Source organism: Eretmochelys imbricata, chromosome 11 (genome assembly GCF_965152235.1).
Source record: "Eretmochelys imbricata isolate rEreImb1 chromosome 11, rEreImb1.hap1, whole genome shotgun sequence".
Taxonomy (NCBI): Eukaryota; Metazoa; Chordata; order Testudines; family Cheloniidae; genus Eretmochelys; species Eretmochelys imbricata.
The window spans coordinates 4,213,237-4,236,736 of record NC_135582.1 but is presented as its reverse complement, the minus strand read 5'-3'; the positions used below and the strand labels follow the sequence as shown (position 1 = coordinate 4,236,736).

Sequence of the window (23,500 nt, the reverse complement as noted above, 5' to 3'; positions counted from 1 at the left end):
CCACTTTCTGAAACAAAAAGTTATTTTAAATTTGGGGTCAAGGGTCAAATGGGGAAGTTGCAGTCCAGTTATATTAAGCTGGGCTGTGGCAACAGTCTTAAAAGTAATTAGTTTCTTTTGGTCTGGGGAGATTGCAGCTTCTTTAAGGCTTTTCAGAACAGTGTCAAGAAAGCGCAGGATATGCTTCAACACTGAGGTAGAAATCTTTTATGGTGTCACGGCCAGGGAGCTCAGCGGGGATTTAGGCCCAATTCAGCAAAGCATTTAAGCACATGCTTAAAAAGAAGCACATGCTTAAGTGCTTTGCTGAACTGGAGCCTTTGAGAGTCCACAGCATCAGGACTTGGCTTTTCGGTCGCCCTTCACATCTTCAGAGCACTCCTCGCAGTGTACTGTAAGAGAGGGAAGTGGCACTCAACTCATTTTACAGGTGGGGAAACTGGGGCAGAGTAGCTTGCCCGCAGCCCCATACAATGTGGCAGAGCTAGGAATGAAACCTGGGAGTTGCTGCTTCTCAGCTGTGAGCTCAGTGCACTAGATCGTGCAGCCTTTACCAGGGATTTAGATTTGCAGTCAAAGGATCACTTGAGGGTTAAGATCTTACCTCTGCAGTTATGTGCTAGGGTGGAAATTCAGCAGACGGGTTAGAAGAGAAGGGACAATGAAGAAGAAAAAGAGCAACTACAGTGGTAATTTTTTTAAATGAGGGGATATGAGAATAATTTGCTGGATGCTCCAGGGATTTGAATGGGGTTCTTACTTTGTCGTTCTCTGTCCAGAGGTAATGTTGTGGATAATGAGGTACTGCAAGCAGGATTGTCAGGTTTGCAGTTGGATATAAAAGGGTTAGATCAGAAGTTCCCAAATGGTGGTCTGTGGACCACTGTTGGTCCATGGAGAGCTGGATGGTCACATGATACTGGCTCATCTTCCATATGTCCACCTGTAAATCCTATTAAAAGGAAGCGAACGATACTTAAATCCTTCCCTAATGTTGTTTTTCCATGTAAGCAATTGTTGTAGTTGCCATAGGGATACTATGTGCCCATGAATGGGAGAAGTGTCCACAAGACAATTTCTGAATTACTTTGGGTTAAACGGCTCAAATAGCAATCGAGGCAACACATGCTAAGTTGCCAGTTTTGTTTTCTTTACTTCACTGAAGGTGTATATTGGGATGATCAAGCAACTGTTCTTTCAGATCCATTTCCTGGCTGGTGTGGTGTTGCACCTTTCATCCTAGCGATTAATCTAGACCTGGATCTAGCATATGCGATGTAGTCCATGCGCAGAGCCTCTTCAGATTCATAAGGTGGCATCGGTTATGCATCGTCACACATTGGTTCCTTCTTTGGTATGGGGAGAGCACGTATCTGATCCCGAAAAAGAGATCCAATAACTGGAGAGGGAAGATGAGGGCCTGGGATGACCTCCCCTCTCCATCGTCTTTGTTCCAAAAGCTCATTATTTTATATTGAACTGCTAGCACCCACACTGCCGTTGTTGAACAGTGATTGTCAAGTCCGTGAGCTTTGAAGGATTTTAAACTGTTTCCCGTGGAATGCTACAGCCAAAGGAGAGCACTGGGCACCCTTTGGATCACCCCCGTGCCAGCAGCCCGGGACAAGAAGAGGAACTTGCTAAGCAACAACCAGCCAGAACATACCGTTCTCCTGCTTAATCATTTACTCCCTGCTTGCATAGATAGGCTGAAAAGAGTGGACAGTAGAAATTGTGTGTTTTTATGCAGTGCCTTTCAGACAAAAGGATCTCAAAGCACTTACAAATTATGGGTTGTTCACCAGTTCTCACACGGGCAGCTTTTAAACACCTTTTGACTTAAATGGGAGTTTTATGGATGCCAAGACTGCAACATCAGGCTGTGTGAGTGAGTTTACACATGTAATGAATGATTGTTTAATGAGTTCTATCAACTAAATCACACAAGGACTCTGCAATCCTAGAGAACATTATGGAACCTGCCCCAAGGAGCTCACAAACTAAACTAGACAAACAGTACAGTTCAGATACATCAATGGTGGATTAAAACCCTTCTCTGAAATCAGTGCAGGTTATGTATAATAGGGTTTCTTCTGTGGATCATCATGGGACAAGTGTGCTTTTAAGGAGCGATTTGAATGAAGAGAGAGTGGCTGTGTGGGGCACAAGAAAGGGGAGGGCGTTCCAGGGAGTGCATGGAAGACTTGAATGGGAGAAGGATACAGGAGGGACATTTCAGAGTCCAGCTTGGGGGAACAGGTGGAAGTGAGAGCTGAGCTGTGGAGGGCAGTCAGAGCACTGCCCAACCTTGATGGTCAGAATGAGGATCTTGAGTTTGATGGGGAGGACAAGAGGAGTCAAAAAGAGGAGTAACATTGTGTGGGTGGTGGGCAAGGAAGACAGATTTACCAACTGCATTTTGTATAGGCCACACAGGAGGAGGGCGCAGTGGTCAAGGCCAGAGTTTGTCAAGGTATGGGTCAGGGGTTTTGCAATGGAAACAGAGAGGAGATGGTGGATTGTAGAGGAAAATGTGACCGTGTCTGGTAAGAGCCAGAATGTGGAAGCAGAGGAGTAGGGATACTTGAATCTGGAGCCTGCATGGTAGGGAAGATAGTGGGAAGGGAGGAAACAGGAAACTCATTTTTTGCCATATTAAATTTGAGAGGGCAGCAAGACATCCAGGGGGAGATGGTGGAGACTGGACAGAGGGGGTCCAAGATAGATAACACAATGAGGGGCACTAGATTTGAGTTAGTGGCAGAAAAATGGTAGCCAAAACCACAGGAGTTCGGGGCTGATCCAAAAGAGAATATAAAGGGAAAAGGGGAGGCTCGGAGAATGGAGTCCTGAGGGATCTAGCTGAACCATTTTTGATAGGAGCCCAAGGAGACTCTGAGGCAGCAGTCTGACAGGTACGTGGAGAATCAAGAGAGGGCAGAACTGTCGAAGCCAAGACAGGAGACTGCATGGAACAGGAGGTGGTGACTATGTGAAAATCAGCACCCAGAAGAGGATGAGAGATGAAATTACAGCAGTAGCCTCAGGTGGCACATGGCACCATCACACAGCAACACTGCACGATACTTTAGGACAGGAAGGGAGAATACTGTATCCAATTAAAACTGCCAAGAACTTTTAGGTAGGGAAAATAAAATTGAACACACTGGAATGTGTCCAAGGCACTGGGGTTAATTAACTATCTGAGAGTTAACCAACCCTCTCTGAGCCACTAACTCACTGTGTGACAGTAGGAGAACCCAGTAGAGTTCCTAGTGCCTCACTCACCCTAGCTGGAGAAACTGAACAAGAGTAGGAGCCCCAGTGGCAAAGTTTGAGTGGCTAATCAATAAAAACATGTAGAGAGAGGGGCAAGTCTCTCTCCTTTTGCATTTCCAGAATCTGGCCCCAAGGGAAGGGGGCCTTATCACATTTCCTGCAGCAAATGAGAGACTGTGGTCCAGGTGACACCAGTTCTTCCCTGCTAGGAAGCCTCTGGGCTGCTTTCTGAATGAACAGAACTAAAAAGGCAAAGGCGACACTTCCATTGACTTCAGTGGGCATTGGAGTTCACCCAGATCCTCTCTCTCTCCTCTTCCAATTCTCTCCTTTCCTCACAACTCCCCCCGACTTCCCCTCACTCTCACAGCCACCCCATTCACCTTGCCCTCCTCCTTGCTGGTTCTGTTCTTCTCTCTACGGCCTTTCCCACCATCCACATCAATCCCCCCGTGTTTCTTTGGAGTGAGTAGTTGTGGGGTGATAGTAAATGCTGAGCTGTAACCCGTTCAGGGAGATATAACAAATCCTGCTTGCTTCTGCAGCTGAACTGTAAGAAAGTGCTTCCAGAGAAGACCAGGTGGCATATAAAAGGTGACATGCATCAACCCAAAGCCCTGTGTTTGTGAGCAATGTCAGTGAGCAAACAAGCCGGGGATTTTGTGTGGGTGTGTGTGTGGGTGGAGAGATCACATGGGAACTTTTGTTCTTTGAAGCGCCTGTTTCAAGGAAATCGGAACACTGATATGACTGCTGCTGCCAACCTCTTTCTCGGCTATCTGAATTCCACGTGAGCAAAATCTTTCTCTGGAGCCACTGCACAGGAACCTTTGCCCAAGTTGCTCCTGAAAACGCTAAGATGACTTCAGAAGAGTCACAGGGGACAGCTGGACGGGTGGGTGTGATGTTTATGTGCTCCCTCCCCACCCTTTTCCGTGTAATCTTTCTGCAGCCATCCCTATGGCTTTCATTCAAAAACAGTGTCAAAAAGACAGCTTTGCTTTAATGAATACTGGCTTTTTTGGTGTTTTGCTCCACCTTGATTTCATATTTATAATGACTCTCTTGTGTTTTTGTGGGTGGGAGTGTGGTCTAGTGATTAGAGCAGGGAAAGAGGATTCAGGACTCCTGGGTTCTCTTCCTCTGTCACTGATTTGCTCTTTGTCCTGGGGCAATATGCTTAACCGCTCTGTGCCTTAGTTTACTGATGTGCAACATGGGGACAATACCACTCTCTCAGGGATGTTGTGAGGCCTAGTTAATTAATTGTAAAATGTTTTGATGTCCTCAGATGAAATTTGATGTAGCAAGCAGAGTGCCATTATTCAAGAGAGAAAATAATGTATACTTTTGGGCCTCTAAGGCCCTGATCCTCCAGTGAGTTCACTGTAAGCAGCTCCCTGTGCAAGTGCAGAACCCCACTGAAGTCAAAGGGTCTCTGGGTGAGTGCTGTGCTCCATGTGAGTGGAGTTCATTGCAGGACTGGGGCCTACATCAGCACTTAGGCATTCTGTAAACATGTGAGATAGACAAAGTCGTTGAATTTGTCACAGTGCATGTGAGCTGTTGCTAAAGAAAAACAAATAGACACAGAATGGTGCTCAAAGGAAGGACAGGAACACATTGCATGCTGCCCATGCAGCTCGTGGTTCAGGTTGGAGCTGTTGCCCTAAAGGAATGCTATTAGCAGAAGTCCAACCTGCAATTCAGATGTGTTCGGGAGCTGATACAATTCATCCTCGTTGTCATAATAATAACGGTTTTTGTTATAGTGAGACTGATTCTGAGGGCCTCAATGTTATATAGGTATTCTACCTGAGCCCCCTAGAGAGCACGAATTGGCCTCCCAAAGACAGAAGCAATGGAAATTGGTGCCCGCTTTTGGAAGTTTTGGTCAGACTATGTAATGCATTACAGACATTAGCTGATGTACTTTTTAAATGGGCTTTAATTGCAGCCAAATCTTAACCTTAACCTTATTGAAGCTAATGGGAAGTTTCTATAGAGAAAGTTGTGAGAACTCATTTTCGTGGCGCTCCCGGAGGTATTCCATGGACTCCCCATCAATGCATATTAGGTAGCACTTCTGCTATCTGCTTTGACTTCTACAACAAGTGACCCTGCCCTGTGTGAAACACTCTACCTTTTGGTCCAAAAGAGAACAGGAGACGTTTTCCACATGCCATATGAAAAATGAAGAACTATAAAACATAATAGTTTTGAATCTTAGCACTGCTTTTTTAGTAGATATATTTAGTGTACATTGAAATTGGTTGGCAGAAGGGTATATGACAGATGGGTTAGAGATGTATCACAAAGGCAAACCAGTGCTTGCCCCACCCAATACCTCAGGGTCAATGGGTGGCATACTTGGTTCCTGGATAGATTCATAGTGGTTTTCAAAATGAATCGCTTCTCTCAGGCAACATTAAAAAAACATTTGGCTGTAAAAAGTCACTGTTTATCTCAGTCTTCTGTGTGCTCTTCCAGCCTTGAGTTCTTTTTCTCTCTTAGCTTTTGCTGCTGCATACCGATTCCTGCACTAGGGATGCTTGCTTTCTCTTTGAAATGGATTCTGTCAAATGTAATCCTCATCCAGGCCAGTCTGCCCCACGCACATACACACACAGCTTGAACACATTACAAGTATTAAAGGACTCGCATTGCTTTCCAAGCATGGGCCGTCTTCTCTGCTTCCTCATTTAGCTCTTATTTCTTCGCTCATTGTAGAGCGGAAGTCCTTGTAGCTGATTTTAACGCAGCGCAGCAGCTGGAAACAAGGAAAGTCAGCTCGATATGTCCAGCCAGCTCTTCGGAGGCCACCAGCAAATACTCCATGGACCATTGGGGTCTACCAAGTATAGTTTTAGAACCACTGATCTAGGGAATGGAAAAAAACAGGCTGGCCACTTTGTCGCCTCCCCTACTGAGGAACAACCTATGCAAAGAAATATGTCCCACATGATGCTCTGAGAAAATCAAGATCTGAACTTTGATGATGGTGATCCTTCCTCCCCCCCTAAGAGCTTTATTCTAACGTCTGTCAGCTGCATTGTCATGCCACAGCCCACTTACAAGACTTTGACAAGAAGAACTGGAACTGGACATGGAGCCGTACAGAGTCTGCAGCCCTGCCCTAAGAAAAATTGCTACAGCTTGCACGTAGCCCTTGCAATCAGCCCCAGGTAGGGCATGTTCTAGGAGGCCAGTCCAAAGGTGATGAAAGCAAGGATCACCATGGACAGATCTGCGTCAGAAAGGAAGGGATGCAGTCTCTACCAGCTGGAGATTTCTGGCTCCTGCTGCAGTTTAACTCTTACGATCACATTGTTTCCAAAACCATTCTCTCCCATCTCCAGCGTCTGTGCTCACATCCAATGTTTTCTTTGGTTTTATATTTGTTAGCTTTGGGGGGAAAATGGTATGAAAATATCAGAAGCAGATTTTGTGAATGAACTAGCTGACAAGATGTTTACCATCTGGCCTTGTTTTACTAGAACAATGCTTACTTGGGCAAATTTATATATATATATATATATATATATATATTTCAGTGAGAAGCAGGAAGCAACAGGAGTTGATCAGGAAAGGACTGGCTAGCCCTGCAGATTTACTTGCTTTCCATTAGCTCGTGCTCATGGGTTTTTTCTGAACGAAGCCATGGAGAAGCTTGAGTGAAAAAATAGCACCATTTCATTTTCTCTGTTGGTCGTAAATCCTGACCTTATTGGCAGGCACACCACTCATTCGCAACTGTAATTTACCAGCATCTAGAGTTGAGTATGTCTAGGAAATGGGTAAAACTTGGTCGTGTTTTTGAGTTCTGCTTTATAACACTAAAAGGCTAAAATCCTCAAATGACTTTCAGAAAGCTGGGGCTTGGCACAATATTTGTTTTTTAATTCTATTCATTTTAAAGGCAATTTAATTTGCCATCGTCCCCCCACACCATCATCTGTTTCTGATTAAATTGGAGACTGTGATATGTAAACAATTAAGATTCTTATTGGAAAGTAATCCTTGCCCAGCTCCTAGGATGACACGGAGAGCCTTAAGTATTTTCTCTCTGTGTCTTGAGAGCACACTTATGTCCTGACGTAACATCATGTTGTAGAAATACGTAAATATTTTACAAGCTTAGTCTCCTAGGAAGCAGGACAGAACCATAAAATTAGGACTGTTTTGTGAACTGTGGTATAGCCCATGCATCTATATTCCATGACACACAGTTCTATACATGTTGAAAGATACTGTACGCATGTCTCTTTTGAGAGATGAATAAGGCCTAGCTTTTGTCACAGTGGTAGCTAATATGAGCTCCAGGCTCCTAAAGAATGGAGAAAAATCTACCAAATATTAGACTGTTGTAATGACTGGTTCATGTGTGTGCATTCCACTACTGTCAACTGAACTGCTCCTCTGTGTCTCCTCGGCACTGTACAGCCAACAGCTAGTGAAGGTTCTCTTTAGCAGTGAGAGTTGTCAGGGCTTGTGCTTTTGAAGCAAGCTGGAGAACCCATTGCTACCGCATAATGCCTGTGGTTTGCAGCAGAGTGACAACCATGACCTAGGTGGCAATAGATTGATCGCAATGTTACACATTCTATTGTAGGAGAAACAAAAGGTGTGCAGAGTTTTGGAGTAAGCCCAACTGTAACCTTGAGTTTTCCTGTTGCTTGAGTCTGATGATGCTAAATTATATTTTAGGTCTTGAAGCTGAAAACAGTGGCATGTTTAGCCCAGATCACCTGCACTTGTGCTGGAGTCGAGAGAAGTAGCCAAATGTAGCATATTTGGTTGAAGTTGGACCTGTCAAGAAGTATCATTGAAATGGCAGGTTCTACCAAAAAATTATGGCAAAAATAAAACAGTGCCGGCTATTTTAGAGAACAGTCTTGAACGTTTACTTTAACACATATGGAGTAAGTATTCCTGTAGATACACTGGGTGATGATAGATAGAACCAAAGTATCGTTACTAATCGCTTCAGTTTTAAACTTTGAAGCTAAAATATAATTGGCACCGTAAACCCAACTGGGCTTCTGATGGGAAAAGTACATGCCTAAGTAAGTAATTTAGAAGGGCAAATAAAACCAGAAAGAATATCTCAAAAATGATTTCCCCCTCTGCTCTAAACTATCTTTTAGAGAGGTAATTACAAGCTAATGAAAGGAGCCATCCTTACTTTCCAGATTAAAGGGCTAATGTGATTTTAAATTTTGCATTAAACATTTGTGGCTTGGTAATGTGCCAGCCTTGAAACAATCAAGGAAGGAATTGTGTGAATGATTGGAATTTTTCTTTTCCTTCCTTCTGTCTTACGCAGACAATGGTGATGATGAGCCTGAAGAAGTCCTTACGGGGAATTATGTGGATGGCACCCCCGGGGTGGTGAATGGAGGTGGCGGGAGAAAGCCCATGAAGCCTGGCATGAAGGAGCTTGCTGTTATGCGAGAGAAAGTGAATGAACAGCAGAGACAGATGGGCAAAATCGTCAAGCACCACCACAACCATGAAGAGTTGAAGAAATTACGGCCATCGTCCATGAGGGTCAGTTGGCAAAACCTGTGTGTTTATGCAGGGGGGCTGGGAGAGAATCATCATTATCCTAGTTCCAGCTGCAGACTCCCAGGGGAAAATGTCAGTCGTATTTGCAACAAGCATTTTTTAAAAAGGGCAAACAAATGAAGCAAACATTTGTTTTGGCCTGAAACTGGGCTCAAACACACAAATAATGAACTTTGTGTGCTAGTGAGAAGGCCTTGCTTTCCTTGTACCTACAGGGTTATGCAGCAAAGTACTAAAAGAGACGCAGAGCATCCACCTTCGTAGGAACAGAACCTGTTCCTACTAAACAGCAGTAGGTGACAGTGGTGTCTCCACACCCTTTTCTCTAGATGACTCCAGTGAACATCCCTGTGGGAATCTTTGATTAATTCTTGTACAGTACAGGTTCACTTCAGTTCACTGAAGACCACTGTAGCCCACCACATGGTTGTCTGCCCTCACAGCACCCAATGTGAATACATTTACTGGGTGAGGGATTTATGGTAGAGGACACGTGGCGAGCTTCATGGTCTTCAGAGAAAGTGACAACTAATTATCTTGTCTCGGACCCCACTTAATGTCAACCCGGGTTTGATTGACCACAAAGGCAATGGAGCCTTCTGAACCGGTTTCGTACTGGGCATGGAATTTGTGCTGCAGCAGAATTTCGCTGGTGTGTTAGAGACAGTCCACTATGTCAGTGTGGGCAGCCATAAATCATGACGCATACTGTTGAGGACTGCAAAATGACTCAACTTCCTGGAGGCCTTCGTGCTTTGAACATGGTGGATAAGAATGCTGTGGCTTGGCTTGACCAGATTGCATACGCAGAATAATAAATAAATACTACAGGCAATGATGGCAGTCTGTAAAGTGGGCGGTGGGCGGTCATCTTCCCTGTAGAGGCATGCCCCACGGAGACCACAGATCCCAACAGGCCACGGTTCTCCTTATTTCTGCAGACTGCAATTTCTGAATGACAGAGAAAGAGCACTGTAACCTGCTACATTTGGTAAAAGTCCTGTCCCCAGTGTCCATGGCCTTAGAAGAGCCAGTACAATGATTCTGTGCAAGGCACTGGATCTGGGCTCAGGGAAGTCCTGTAGGGAGTGTATACCTGCACTGGCATAGAAGGCAGATAGGAGTGGGCCAGGGGAGGGAGGATGAGCCTATGAATCTGCAGCTGTATGGATCCATCAGTCCTCCATCCCACATTTTGCTGGCTTGAATGGAATGTATAGGGTTGGCTGAAGTAGCCTCTGATAAACAGCTCTGCCTATCTTCTGCAGCCTGGCAGGAGAGGATTCCTCCCTAGTCCCCTTTCCCATGTGTGGGGATGTGTCCCTAAGGATCTCGATAAGTGGCCACTTCATCCCTGTAGTGGACAATTTAGGCATAGCTTCTGTACAGTATTATCATGAAAATCTTTTCTAATCCACCATGCACCTTGTTGGCTGGCTATGTAAATTGTGGGGCGCTTGAGGGAGCATAGAGCAAGCTTACCATTGGGTGAGCTGTCATCTTCTCAAAGGGAAATCAACGCAAAACAGGAGAAGCAGGGCAAAGGGATTCGGTCTGTCACCTGTCCCTCGTGGTTTATCAGCCCAACAGGCTTTGTTGCCAGAGACCCTGATTCACACTACAGTACTGTTTCTGTCTGTAAAACGTACGTCACTCAGGGCCGTGGAAAACATCCCAGAAGCGCCCGTGTGGACAGTGCTATGTCGCCGGGAGATGCTGTCCTGCCGCTCAATTGGGGTTGATATAAGCATGCTAGTGGGAGCGCTCTCTCCTATCAGCATAGAGCGGCTACACGGGACACCTTACAGTGGTGCAGCTGCATTGTAAGGTGTCTAGTCTAGACATAGGCTTCGACTTGTGTATGGCAGGAAACCCTGCTGCAATGTGCGTGGCTTTGTTACTTGTCAGTGATACTTAGACACTACAGTGGTGGGTGTGGCATAAACACACCGAGAGAAGGGGTTTAAAATCCCTGCCAAGCAGGGGCTTAAACGGCTGATGCCTGCAGAACTGAAGATTTTATTAAAAATATTTAACTGCCAGGGTCAATCTAACAGCTGCAGTGCGGAGACTTGACGGGGACCCACAGCAGTAGACTAAGGGCATTGGGTTTGGGCATCTAGCGCTACAGGAGAATGTTTGTTTACATCCAGACCCGGGTGAGGTTGAGGGGTGCAGCACAGAATACACAACTCCTGGAGGGGGGCAAAGGTGACTTACTGCTGCCTTTCCGTCTCGGTGTCTGGGCGCCAGCATGGCCTAGAGTGTAAACTAGAACAGTTCCACGCGCAAAGCACCATCCAGTCCCCCTCTCACCTGGCCTAGGAGACTCCTTCAGCGCACCTCTCTACAGGGCTTTATTTGTTTTATTTATTTATTTTTTTACACCCTTTCCCTGCCCTGGTGCTGGCGATGTTAGCCAGGTGCCAGTTATGACAGTTTTGTGTCCTCTTTATGGTGGCTCAGAGGCCACAAAGGGACTGCAGTAAAGCCTGGAATCGGGCCCTTCGTTTGGGGTGCAGGGGGAAGGATGATGAAAACATCCCTACTCCTTGTAAGGTCCGTGAATGCTCCCTCTCTTACTAATCAAACCCTAACTTGCGCTGCCTACACTCTGCGAGCGACACACATTCTTTGTGGGGGGTAAATCCTGCTCACCACAGGGGCGTTGGAAAGGCTCTGAGCCTGGTGGAACGGGCGCAGTTTTTTATACACCCCCTGTGCACTGGGAAGCCCAGATCCTCTGGGACTCTTTCCACTGCCCTGCAGGGAGCTTGAGGAATAGATGGTCTTAAGGAGGAGGGAAGACAAAGCCAGCAGATCCACTGATATTCAGATTCTTTATTAATCTCCCACCCCCATGGCAGGGTTTGCCCCTGTGTGTGTGTGTGTGCCATAGCCCTGAGGCTGGAGAGTGCAGAATCTTTCAACCCCCTGATCCTCAGCAAGTTCCCCTGCCTCCAAACTGGGTATGCTGGCTGGGCACAGGAAAGAGGATTGGCCCCTTAATGATCCTGGATATCAGTCAACTCACTTACTGGTTTAGTTCACCCAGCAGAAGTGAGAATCCCAGGCAGTCTCTGGTCCCTCCTGTGATGACTTTTCTAATTCAGGTTTTGATCTTCTCCGGTTTGCTGAGTTGAGGCAACACAGGCCGCTCCTGTGCTCACTTCTTTTGGATCACCCTGGAGCAGCCATGTTACAAGGGGCTTTCCTCCCACTCTGTCTGTTTATAATTGCTAGAAACACTGATCTAGTTGGCTTCTGCCTGCTCTGCCTGGCCTTGTGCCAAGCTAAGTTTGAGTCCCTGAAAGTTTTTGACACAGACTGGCAAAGTAGAGCATTAAAATGATTTTAAGACTCGCTCCAAAGCGTTTGTGCTCTGGGAGTGTGTGAGGGGCCTGGGGAGCTCGCTCCTCGCAGGTGGCCTTGCATTTTCCAAATCGAAGGGGAGGTAGAAAAGGGAAAGGGTGGCAGCAAGTTGTAGGCTGTGCCAAGTAATGGGAAAAGGTAGCTGATTAGTAGGGGCTGTGGGAAATTGTGCAGTCAGACATTCCTTGTATAATGGGCCTTGGAACTACCCAAAATCCAAAGAGGGAGGAGGCCATAGGGAAGAATCACTGGAGCATCTTAAAAGAAATACAGTCCGATGTGATTCTCCTCCAGTGCCATGTAACCTACATAGATGGGAGGTAAATCGAGTTACTTACCCTTCTGTGCTACAGAACTCCTCTGGCTGACTTAAGGTGTCTGCACAGACCATGAATTCATATCCCTGTAAGACACAACAGCTGGACTTTCTATAGGAACACTCTCAATATGAAAAAATAGGGTTCACTTTCTTCGCTCCTTTTAGGAATCAAGTACGAGTCTTTCCCATAAGACAGCTCTACACACACAGAACTAGCAGTTACAGGTTTCTTTTTACTGAGTAACATTCCAAAGATAAAACAACAAGGAGTCCCTCTGGCACCTTAGAGACTAACCAGTTTATTTGGGCATAAGCTTTTGTGGGCTAAAACCCACTTCATCAGCTGCATGGCGTGAAAAATACAGCAAACAGTATATATATATTACAGCGCAGGAAAAGATGGGAGTTGCCTTACCAAGTGGGGGGTCCCTAGCGAGGCCAATTCAATGAAGGTGGAAGTGGCCTATTCTCAGCCGTCAACAAGAAGGGGTGAATATCAGAGGGAAAATTACCCAAAGATAAACCATTTCAGCACAGCTAGCTAAACTAACATCACTAACTAGAGATTTGTTATTTTCCTTGAAAATGAACAATATAACACAGGGCCTAAATCCTAAAATATATATATTTAAATAAAATAAGTACAGGGATTGGGACTTTTGACTATCAGAAATCTTCTTGACAAAATCAGGCTTGACAAAGCCCTGGCTGGGATGATTTAATTGGGGATTGGTCCTGCTTTGAGCAGGGGGTTGGACTAGATGACCTCCTGAGGTCCCTTCCAACCCTGATATTCTATGATTCTGCTTTCACATAGTCTCACTTGGATATTATATTGACAACAAGATAAAAAATTTAATTGTACCATATAACCACTTATTTCAGCAGCCGCAATATTGAGTGTATACACAACTTCCAAAAAAAAAAAAAAAAAAAAGTCAATTTCTGTAGCTGTTAGGTGCACATAGTGTTTTTATTTCTATGCTGTGATGCAACTCACAGACATTTTGTTCATAGAATCATAGAATGTCAGGGTTGGAAGGGACCTCAGGAGGTCATCTAGTCCAACCTCCTGCTCAAAGCAGGACCAATCCTCAATTTTTGCCCCAGATCCCTAAATGGCCTCCTCAAGGATTGAACTCGCAACCCTGGGTTTAGCGGGCCAATGCTCAAACCACTGTTTTTTTTGTAGCGTGGGAAATCTTCCCGCCTATGCCTGTGGAACCTTTTTGGCCAGTCCTCGTTCCATCCAGCTCCCTGGACATCCCAGAATATATTGCTGGTGCTCTTTTTGAACATTTGGCCTCCAGGCTACGATTTCTCTGTTACGGTGTTTTCCCAGATTTTATCCCACTGAGTTCCATAAAATTGCAGGAGACTGCATTGAGATCCACCCCATAGATTCAGTCTGGATTACCTTGGGCAGTGCAATCTTTTTAATTCTACCTAATAGAGGCCTAAGGCTGGAATTGTTAAAGGTGTCTAAGAGTGTTAGGCCTCTAAATCCTATTGAAATTTAATAGGAGTTAGGCATTTAACTTCCTTAAATTCCACTGAAAATCCCAGCCTGCTGCAGTAGTGTTCGTAAAGAGCTGTGCCTTCTGTCAGTGTGAAGCCCTCTCCCCCCAACCCTCCCCCCAGTAAAATTGGCTTAAAGACAAAGCTGTTGCTGTGGGTATTTTATTGCTAGTGAATTCAACCCACAGGCAGTTTCTGTTAATCTATCAGGGGAAATACAAGTAAAGCTAATGTTAAAATGATTATGTATGAAGGCTTGATTGCTGTATGAAAGTACACATGCTAATATAGTGCTAATATAGTAACACATGCTCTGGGCAACTTGCCAATGTGTCATAATGTTTGAGGGACCCTCTTCGAAGGTCGAACAACCTTGACAGAGGGCCCCTTATAGGAAAAATTAGCTGTGCTGGTAAATGCTCCAAGTGCTTCTGAAGGGATTTTTTTTTTTGTCTTTGCTTGTTGAGAGCAACCTGAAGGCTGTGCTGAGTGAGAATAGTGAAACAATACCTCTTCCTGCTAGGTGGCTGTCAGGGGCCTTGACCTTCCCCTGCATACGTCAGAGAAAGGGGAAAGGATTTGTCCTCTCTTTTGTTTTGGCTGAAACCTGCTGTTTCCCTGATTTTAATTTTTTTTCCCTCGCTTTCTTGGCCTTTTTTCAGACCCCCTGCCAGCAGGAATTGGATCAGGTCTTGGAACGTATCTCCACCATGCGTCTGCCAGATGAGCGTGGCCCGTTGGAGCACCTCTACTCCCTGCACATCCCCAACTGTGACAAGCGAGGCTTTTACAATCTCAAACAGGCAAGTGCGGAGAGCGGCTGGGCTACCCTGTGCGTATGTCGCCGCAAGCGTGCGCCTTCGCTTGGGGTTTGACCGTTCGGTGTTGCTTTGAGGTCAGTGTTCAGCCATTCCTCCATTGGAGGACGTGGGCGAACAAAATGGCAGCTCACACCAGCCCTCAACTTGTGTACGTAGGTGCTGCCCTCAGAAAACATGGGTCCTAGCATGCAATGCTTCATCATAACCCCAGGAGCCAGGCCACAGGTCTAGACAGGAGCTAGGGACATTAACTGTCATTTTACTTGGCATTTATATGAGCCAGAAGAGCCCTAGCTGGTCACAGGTAATCTTTCCCCAGGGGCCAGTGCAGGATTATTCCCTAGTGCTCTGTGCAGGCTACTCTTTAACATGCAGAGCAATTGGGCTTCCACCCCTTCCTTTAGGAGATTATCCCACAGCCTTCTAGCTCTCGCTGCTTGGAAGTTTCTCCGGATATTGAGCCTTAACTTTCTCTTTCTTCTCATCCGAGACCCTTTGGTTTATAACTTTGGGTGTCCAATCATTACTCTCTCTTACAAGCCCTTCCCACACTTGTGTAAAGGTTGTCAGACACCACGCATTAACTCCTTTTGCTCTCCCCCATAAATCAATTCCTCTAGCTCCTTAATCATAGCAGGATTGTTTGATAATTACTTAAACGTGTTTGTGCGGCTCTTTCAGTGCAGAGTTCCACACTTACATACTTGTGACTTGGCACAGGAAAGAGGAAGGGTTTTAGTCTCCCATTCTCCCCAAAATGGGAGAAAAATGAAACGTTCAGACCTTTGGTCTGATTGGGTCCCACTAAACTGTGCATGGGGGGGGGGAGAGGAGGGGGAGGGGAGGAGGACAGCTCTGTGGTGTGTTGTACAACCCTACAGATGCCCTAGCCTGTGGAAACCCTGAAAGAATGACAGGAAGTTTGGGGAATAAGGATTTATGCCAAAGTTCAGTAGTTTTCTACTACAAGAGTGATGCCGATTCCAAGTTACCAGGATTCTGTGAAGGATGTTGAATTGGAGTCCTGGGGTACATCCTTCCAAGAAAATCATGGCTGAGATCTGTCACCCTTCTGAAGACATCTATTGGGCCGAGAGTCCGCTAAGTCAGTAGATGGGTTTGACCCCTTGGCTAGTGAGTTGTAGTAAGAAAGGTGGATGGGCCACACAGGAAAAGGATGACTTTGGCCTGATAGGCCCTCTGCTTTTAGCATTTATACAGCAGCTTTCATCCCAAAGCCCTTCATAACCTACATACATACAGCACCTTTGATAGGGAGCCCAGCACCCAGTGTTCTCGCACCGCTGCACAGGGAAAGAAAAAATTGGCCAAGGACACCAGGAAAAACCTCAACTTTTACCAGAAGTGTTCTGGGATCTTTAATGTGCAGGCAGAACAGACAGACAGCCCATTCCTGCACACAGCACCAGACTCCGTGAATAAGCCTCAGAAAGAGGGAGGACTGAGCTGGCCCTTCCATGTCTTGAACCTGTGGCTTTACGGTGTCTGGGTGTTTTAGATACAATGCTTTAACCACAAACGCAGCCTCTTTGGCAATAATAATAATTGAAGGCTGCATTACAAGACTTCCAGGCATGAGTAACATGGTGGTGTGCAGCAGTTAGCAAAGGTAGCGGCAGACACTGTGCCGTGCTTTTCAACACCTGACAAGGAGTAGGACTTCTGACAAAATGGGTATCGGTTCCCTTTGGCTTTGCGACTGAAGAGCTAGACCCGAGTCCAGCTGTGCCATGCAGCGGGGTTATGAATCACTCTGCATGCCCTCCCTCTGTAGGGGAGCTGTGGCAACTGTGAGGCCCATGATCTTTTTGCTCCTGGGTACATGTACTGCATTGTGAATAAAGACGCATTGGGATCCCAGCTGAAGAGGTGGGGCCTAAACATGCATTGTAATTTCATCAGTGCCAGTTCAGTGGGATACATAGAATCATTGCGCGTGTTTTGCAGCACAGTCTGCTCGGCGGTGCTTAAAAACAAAAGATTAAGAAATGATTATGCTACCTGAGATATGACTGTTTCTGAATTGCTCATGAATCTTGACTTCTGCCATCATTACACGGTTAATACATAATTAGTATTACAGGGGATTTTAAAATTTCTGCTAGTGCAAAAATGGAAGTTTATACACTTTAAAAAAACCAACAATGTGGAACTGAATGTTAATAACTATCAAAACTGATAAAAATGCACATTTTTCCCCTCCCCACCCTGAATACTGTACTGGATCCATAGTCACTTAGGAGTATCGTGACTGTTACTGTGCAGTACACCATGGCCATGTGGAGCTTCACAAAAGCAGCGGGGGATAGAACTTGCATCTACCATGCTCCAGAAGGATGAGTCCCTAGCATATGAGTTCCATTAGATTTTATCAGTATAGGGCTTCTGACACACAGCTGAGCAGTTCTGAGTCCATTCAATAGAGGGCAGTGCATGTTAGCCTCAGCAATGTTTAGTCTCTGGCTCCACAGAGAGCTGATTGGGATGGGAATGTGTCGTCTTCTGTATTTGGAAAACACATGCTACCATTTGGGTGCTACTGCAAAAGGAATATTAAAAAAATAATTTTCTAACTGCCTCTTTCTCTGCGAACCCCTGCCATGCATAGCTGTCAAAGTGAATGCAATTGACCATCGATCAGTGCAGTCCTTTAGAAGGTAAATCAATCTGGATATGGGAAAGTGTTATAAAGGCCAGTTCTCCATGCAGCCAAATTCTTACTACAGGCTTCAAAGAAGCATTTATCAACAGGGATCAAGAACAGGCTCTCTCCACCAACATCGGGTGCTCTTGAGAGGGGGCATTCGGTGCAGTGGAGTAATCCATGTTAAATGCCCACATCTCCTCCTTTAATCTAAATTTACCTTGTCTCACTAATATCCTGGGACCAAAACAGCTACAACAACACTGCATGTGTGTGTCTCCCTGTCCTTTGTAACACGAATGGAGTGGCCTGAACCCTCACTGCTACTTCACACCCCCCAGCCCATCAGATCCCCAATGGCTAGCTTTATTCTGCCTTGTTAGTCACCTGCTAGTGCCCACTTAAAGCATTTCACGGGGTTGTCCCAAGGAGACATGATGTAATAGCAAATAAAGGGATAATGAACAAAGAGGAGATAGATAGCAGGAGGACAAGGGTTAGGACAGGAAGAGATTTAGAGATGTTTTATTACATATGCATTTGATCAAGTGCTGGGATATTGCATTGTATTTATTTTGTGGGGATGAGCAAAGAGAGCGGAATCTGTATATATGCTAATAATTATAATATGAAGGAAGAATCAGGGAACAGGTCAGGCAGGAGTGCGGACTAGTAGTCAAGCACCATCCACTAGACAAAATAGCTGCATCTGTTGTGTGGTGTAACCCAAATCGTTTCATTTGAATGTTGTCCTAGGATAAGTCTGCTACTTTGAAAACCAACCTCTTGACTTTGGGCCTGCCATTCATCTGTCAGCAGGAGACCAGTGTGAACTTCATGCCACCAGCCTGCCCCAACCCCTCCCCACTAACGGGATTTCCGTGATCTTGTAAGCTAGCCGTAAGCTAGCAGGCTCAGGTGAAAGGTCTCCACAGGAAAGAACAGGTGTTGCCTCCCAGTACAGTGTTGGGGGATTATGGGCTGTTGTGATAGGTGGCAGTAGACAACCCGAAGATAGGGAAAAGCAGTCTTGTTGACTCAGTAGTTGGGGAGTGTAACCAGCACGCAGTCTAGTTTTAAAATTCCCAAAGAGGCTTCCATTTCTTTCCTTAGACCTCATTGATAAGAAGCATATCCTGTCATTCAGTTTATATTTTCCTTTAGTTATTTTGTTCCATTACCCATTTGTATCACCCCAAATAATTCCTCTTCCTCAGTGTCTCACTAGCTGGGCAGATAAGATTCTCTTAATCTCTCTGTAATACCGAGATCTTTTATAACACGTTATCAGCAGATCTCAAAGCACTTTACAAAGGAGGTCAATATCATTATCCCCATGTTACAGGTGGGGAAACTGAGGCACAGAACAGTAAAGTGAGTTGTCCGAGGTCACTCAGCAGGCCAGTGGCATAGCTAGGATTAGAACCCTAGTCTCTTAAATCCCAGTCCACTCTTGTAGCTACTAGGCCACACTGCCACTCATCAATCTATCCTTCCACCTCCTCATCATATCTATTGTTTTTCTCTCTACTCCTTCCTATCCATGCAATATCTTCTTTGTAACTAGAATAACAGGACAATCTTCCCTCCAATCCCTGCCAAAAACTGAAGTGAACAAGTGAGCTTTACACCCTAGCCTGTAGGTCAATAAACTGTCAGCACTATCATACCAACAGGCAAAGCAAATTCCATAGCCAGACACCCTCTGTAGAGAATGCCTTGTCCCCACCAGGTCAGATCTAGCCACTGTTCGGGAGAGCATCCAGACATGCCAAACCCATGAAAAAATGGTGAAATTGGGCTTGTTTTTGGCTTAATTGGCTTGTGAGTTGCTTGTTGGCTTGTTTTTGGCTTGTAGCTTGTTGCTTCTTTTTTTTTTTTTTTGGATTGGCTCCCGGCAAGCAGGGGCAATGTGGGGAGAGAGAGAGGCAGGGGTGCCCAGTGGGCCCACCACAGTCCCAGACTGCATGCCCGGGGGATCTAGTCACATAGAGTGTTGGAGATTGGCTTGTTTTGGCCTTGTTTTGAAATGGGATTAACTTGATTTTTGGCTTATTCTGAAAGTCGGGGGGCTTATTTACTGCGGGAAAGTTGGCAACTGAGAGAGCATCCCATCTAATCTCAACTGCCACGATGGCGCATTGGGAAGAGCGGTGTCTCTCATGCCGTCAGGATCCAGATCATATGGGACTTTGGACTGCACCTGGATGTGCATGCCATTCCCTCAGTGGCCTCTGTATTATCAATACCTAGGAGATGCCTTAAGGAGACATGTCCCAGTGCTTGATCATTCACTTTCCCTTAGGCACTCCCTTGCTGAGCTGGGGTCTGGACTGACCACTGTGGATATGAGCATGACAGAAGGGTGTGGTGGCTCTGAGGTAATCTCAACTCCTTGCCCTTGGGGCTATGAAGCGGCACATGGCCCAGCTGGATTTCCAGGGCTGTAATTATCTTGGAATGACTACACCCCATCGACCTGGCTAATTCCCCTGAAACGGATTATCTGTCTGAAGGAATCTAGGCTAGAATAAGCCCTATGCAGTACAGGTTTCACTTGCATTGGGAAGAAAAAGCCTCTCTAAAAAGTGGATTTCTGAGAGGAGACCATGCCTGAGAAATGGCAGGGGGGGCTTTGCACTAAAGGACAAACAGCTAGATACTGGAAATAGCAGCGAATCCTTCCCCAGAACTCCCTAGTGAAGAGAGAACTGTGAGACAGGCCAGCTGCTGCATTCTGGCCTCCTCTGTGCTTGGAGCTGCCAGGGGACCAGCCCGCTGGGGAACGTTTCACTTCTCGTCCAATCTGGGCTGATCCTGCTGTCATTGATTTTTAATGGGAGTTGAGAGCACTCAGCCCTGGTTGGAGACTCTCCGCTCCTTGCAGGACGGAGCCCTAATTAGGTCTGATCCTACCTCAGTAAAGTCAATGGGGGCTTTGCTCTTGGTGTCAGTGGGTGCTGGAGCAACCTGTAGAAAGGTCCTCAGCTGAGCTGTGGGCCTCTGAGCCTGCTCTCGGAGGCAAAAGGGTGATGATACCCCAGGCTCATGGCCCCCGGCCCTGCTTGGAACTTTCCCATCGTCTGAACAAAGTACTGGCCCAAGTAACCTATTCTTCCTATTTCCTGACTGAGTGCGTCTCCCACTGATACCCCTGGGGACTGGCTGGAGATGGGAAGGGCAGGGGCAGTGTGAGAGCTGTACCTTCCGAAAAGGGAGGGCACAATATAGACAGGGGAGGATAATTAACGAAGCTTCTGCATGTGCTGTCCATCACCATGGGCATTTTAACAAGGCCTAAGGGTGCGATTTTTCATCTGCACTCAGCATTGGCCTAACATAGCTCCTAGTGCAGTTCCACTGACTTCAATGAAAGCAGAGTTTGGTTGGAGTGCGGTTTTCAACCACACTCCATGTTATCCTAAGACCTACCTGGGCAGCCCTTCCTCATCTGAACATTGCAGCCCCGTGGACTCCAGGAAGGGTCCTATCATGAGAGTAAGGGCTGCTGGATTGGGCCCTGAGTCCCTGCAGGATGTTCACTGTAAATGCCCATAAGCCCTCTTGCTGCTGTGTGGCGAGGAGGGCATGCGCAATACCATCCAAAGAGTAGGCACAAAACCCCAGCCCATGCCCTTTCAATGGCGAAGGGTTAGTCTTGTGGTTAGGCCTGGTCTCAGGACACTTAAGTTCCAATCCTGGATCTGCCACAGGTGAGCTGTGTGGCCCTCGGTAAGTCCCTACCTCTCTCTGGGCCTCAGTTTCCCCATCAGTAGACCTAACTCCCGGGGACAACAAAAGGCTCTTTTAATTCTTGTTTGTTAAGTGCTTTGAGATCTTTGGTGGGGAAGGACAGCATGTTGTTGTTACTGCTGTTGCAGAGCTTGTCTGGGAGACTTTAGCTCTCGCTGGGAGCTTTTCGTCCCCGAGCCTGGAGCACTGCTCATGGCTGTCCTTGGGTTCCATCTGGCCCAGCAGTCCAAGGTCACCTTGCACTTTCCTTCCATCTGTGTTTCCAGAGCCAAGTGCCCTGGGGTCAGCTCCTTTTTGTTTGCTGCCCTGAGTCTAGAAACCTAATTGCCAACAAAAGCAGTTCCAGTCCCTCCTGTGTCCCAGCACTCAGGACCGGGGTGCCTGGAAGGGGTCTCGCATGAGGGACTCCCTTTGTTTTCCTGAATGGCTCGTGTTTTGTCCCTCAGTCCAGCTGCAGAAAGTGGCTCCGGTTCAACTTTAAAGTGTACACAGGCTCCAAGTCTTTCTGACTGAACCTCTGCCGTATATATTGACAGCGCCGGTCACCATAGGCGCCTGGTGCTGCGGGGGTGCTGCCATGCAGGGCAGGGCCTGGGCCTGGGCCTGCTGCCCAGGGCCCTCTCCAGGCAGGGGCAGGGAGCCAGAGAGTTGCAGGAGCAGAGAAATATTCCCTCTTCTGCACTAAGACGCTGGGGCTGTAAGCTCCCCATGAGGCCTAGTGCAGCTGCTAAGGGCATCGGGCCCCACAGGGTGCTACTCGCTGCTGCAGGAGAATTGGCACTAAGCTGTTGCAGCCAGGAGAGGGCGTGTCCCTTTGCAGGGTGTCACCCTACTGCTTGGCCCTCCAGAAGTCTCAGGGGGATGTGGGTGGCAGTGGCTCACACTGAGAAAGGATCCAGACAGGGATGTTTTGCCCTGTCTGCTCTGTGTAGACGCTAAAGATCTCATGCTCCTTTTAGTAAGAGCAGGGTTTGCTTGGTGCCCTTGGCCAGTGCTTATTCACCAGTGTGCAGTGTTATGGCTGCCGTTCTCCACCCCCGAGGTGGTTGCGTTGCAGTGTGTGTGTGTGTGTGTGTTCAGGCCCAAAGCATCTTGGGCTCTTTCAGAAGGAAAGATATTATAGTAAAGACAGAGATGGGCCTGAACAAAACACTCCCATCTCCAAGCATGCCCCTGTAGCAGCTCTGTCATGGGTCAACGTGTCAGATTGGTTCCAAGCTTCTCCTCACTGGGAGGAGTCGGGATCCAGGCTGCAAACCTCAGTGTTAATTATTATTAGTGTAAGCAGCGAAGGAGTCTGTATCCGTTTCTTACCAGGCTTCTGATTTCATTCTTCAGCTGGAGGCCAGTTCTCCGACATGTGGGCTCTGAAGCTATTTGCTGTTCAGTGTCTTTTCCACCCGGTAACCATGTCCATCTCGCCCCTCTTCCCCCCCCCCCCCCCCCCCAGTGCAAGATGTCTGTGAATGGTCAGCGAGGAGAGTGCTGGTGTGTGAACCCCATCACTGGGAAAGTGATCCAGGGAGCGCCTACCATCCGCGGAGACCCTGAGTGCCACCTCTTCTACACGGCCCATGAACAGGAGGAGCAGGGAGCACATGCCCTGCGCGCGCAGTAGATGGATGTGTTCCTGCTCACTGGAGACAGCTCAGCCTGGCCCCGGTGCTGGATTTTACATGGGTTTCAGCAAGTCTATTTATGTCCTGGAAAAGACTGGCTTTGTGCATTGCCTGTGGCCCTCTTCTCTTGCCTTCAGCCTGCTGGGGAAGGACCGGGGTGCAGGGTGGTTTGCAAGGGGGGAAGGAGCAGAAATTGCTTTTCTTTGGTCTTTCGTGTAAAGTCAATGAGAGACAAAGCTTTGTCTTCTGTCAGCTCTGCCCTGTGGCAGCGTACTAAGCATCCACGTGCTTCCAGAGTCCCCCTCGGCCCACTTAGCCCCACCACTGCAAAGCGATAGCATAGTGCAAGGAAAACACAGCTTACGCGGGAGGCCCAGGTGAAAACCAAGCAGCCCTGTTGAATGTAGAGTCCTGAGCTCCCCGGGTGTCTCCAAAGAGCCTAAGTCATAATGCTCAAAACAAGATGAATGAAAATCTTTGCCCCCCCCAAGACCAAAGAATGTAAATAATACGCATCACCTCCTGCTCGAGTCCTGTCAACCTGTCCCTATTGCCAAGCTGCTCTTTCGGTTTGTCATGAAGCGGG

General features: G+C 46.8%; 1 protein-coding gene across 1 annotated transcript in view; it reads left to right on the top strand.

Annotated features, from left to right (window-relative positions):
- The window catches only part of IGFBP2 (insulin like growth factor binding protein 2), a 105,901-nt gene extending 82,988 nt beyond the window's left edge, over positions 1-22,913 (top strand). The window contains exons 2-4 of the mRNA XM_077830357.1: positions 8,606-8,829; positions 14,719-14,859; positions 22,746-22,913. Coding sequence (XP_077686483.1) covers positions 8,606-8,829; positions 14,719-14,859; positions 22,746-22,913 — 533 coding nt within the window. The remainder of the gene's footprint in view (positions 1-8,605; positions 8,830-14,718; positions 14,860-22,745) is intronic.
- Positions 22,914-23,500: the final 587 nt, after the last annotated feature.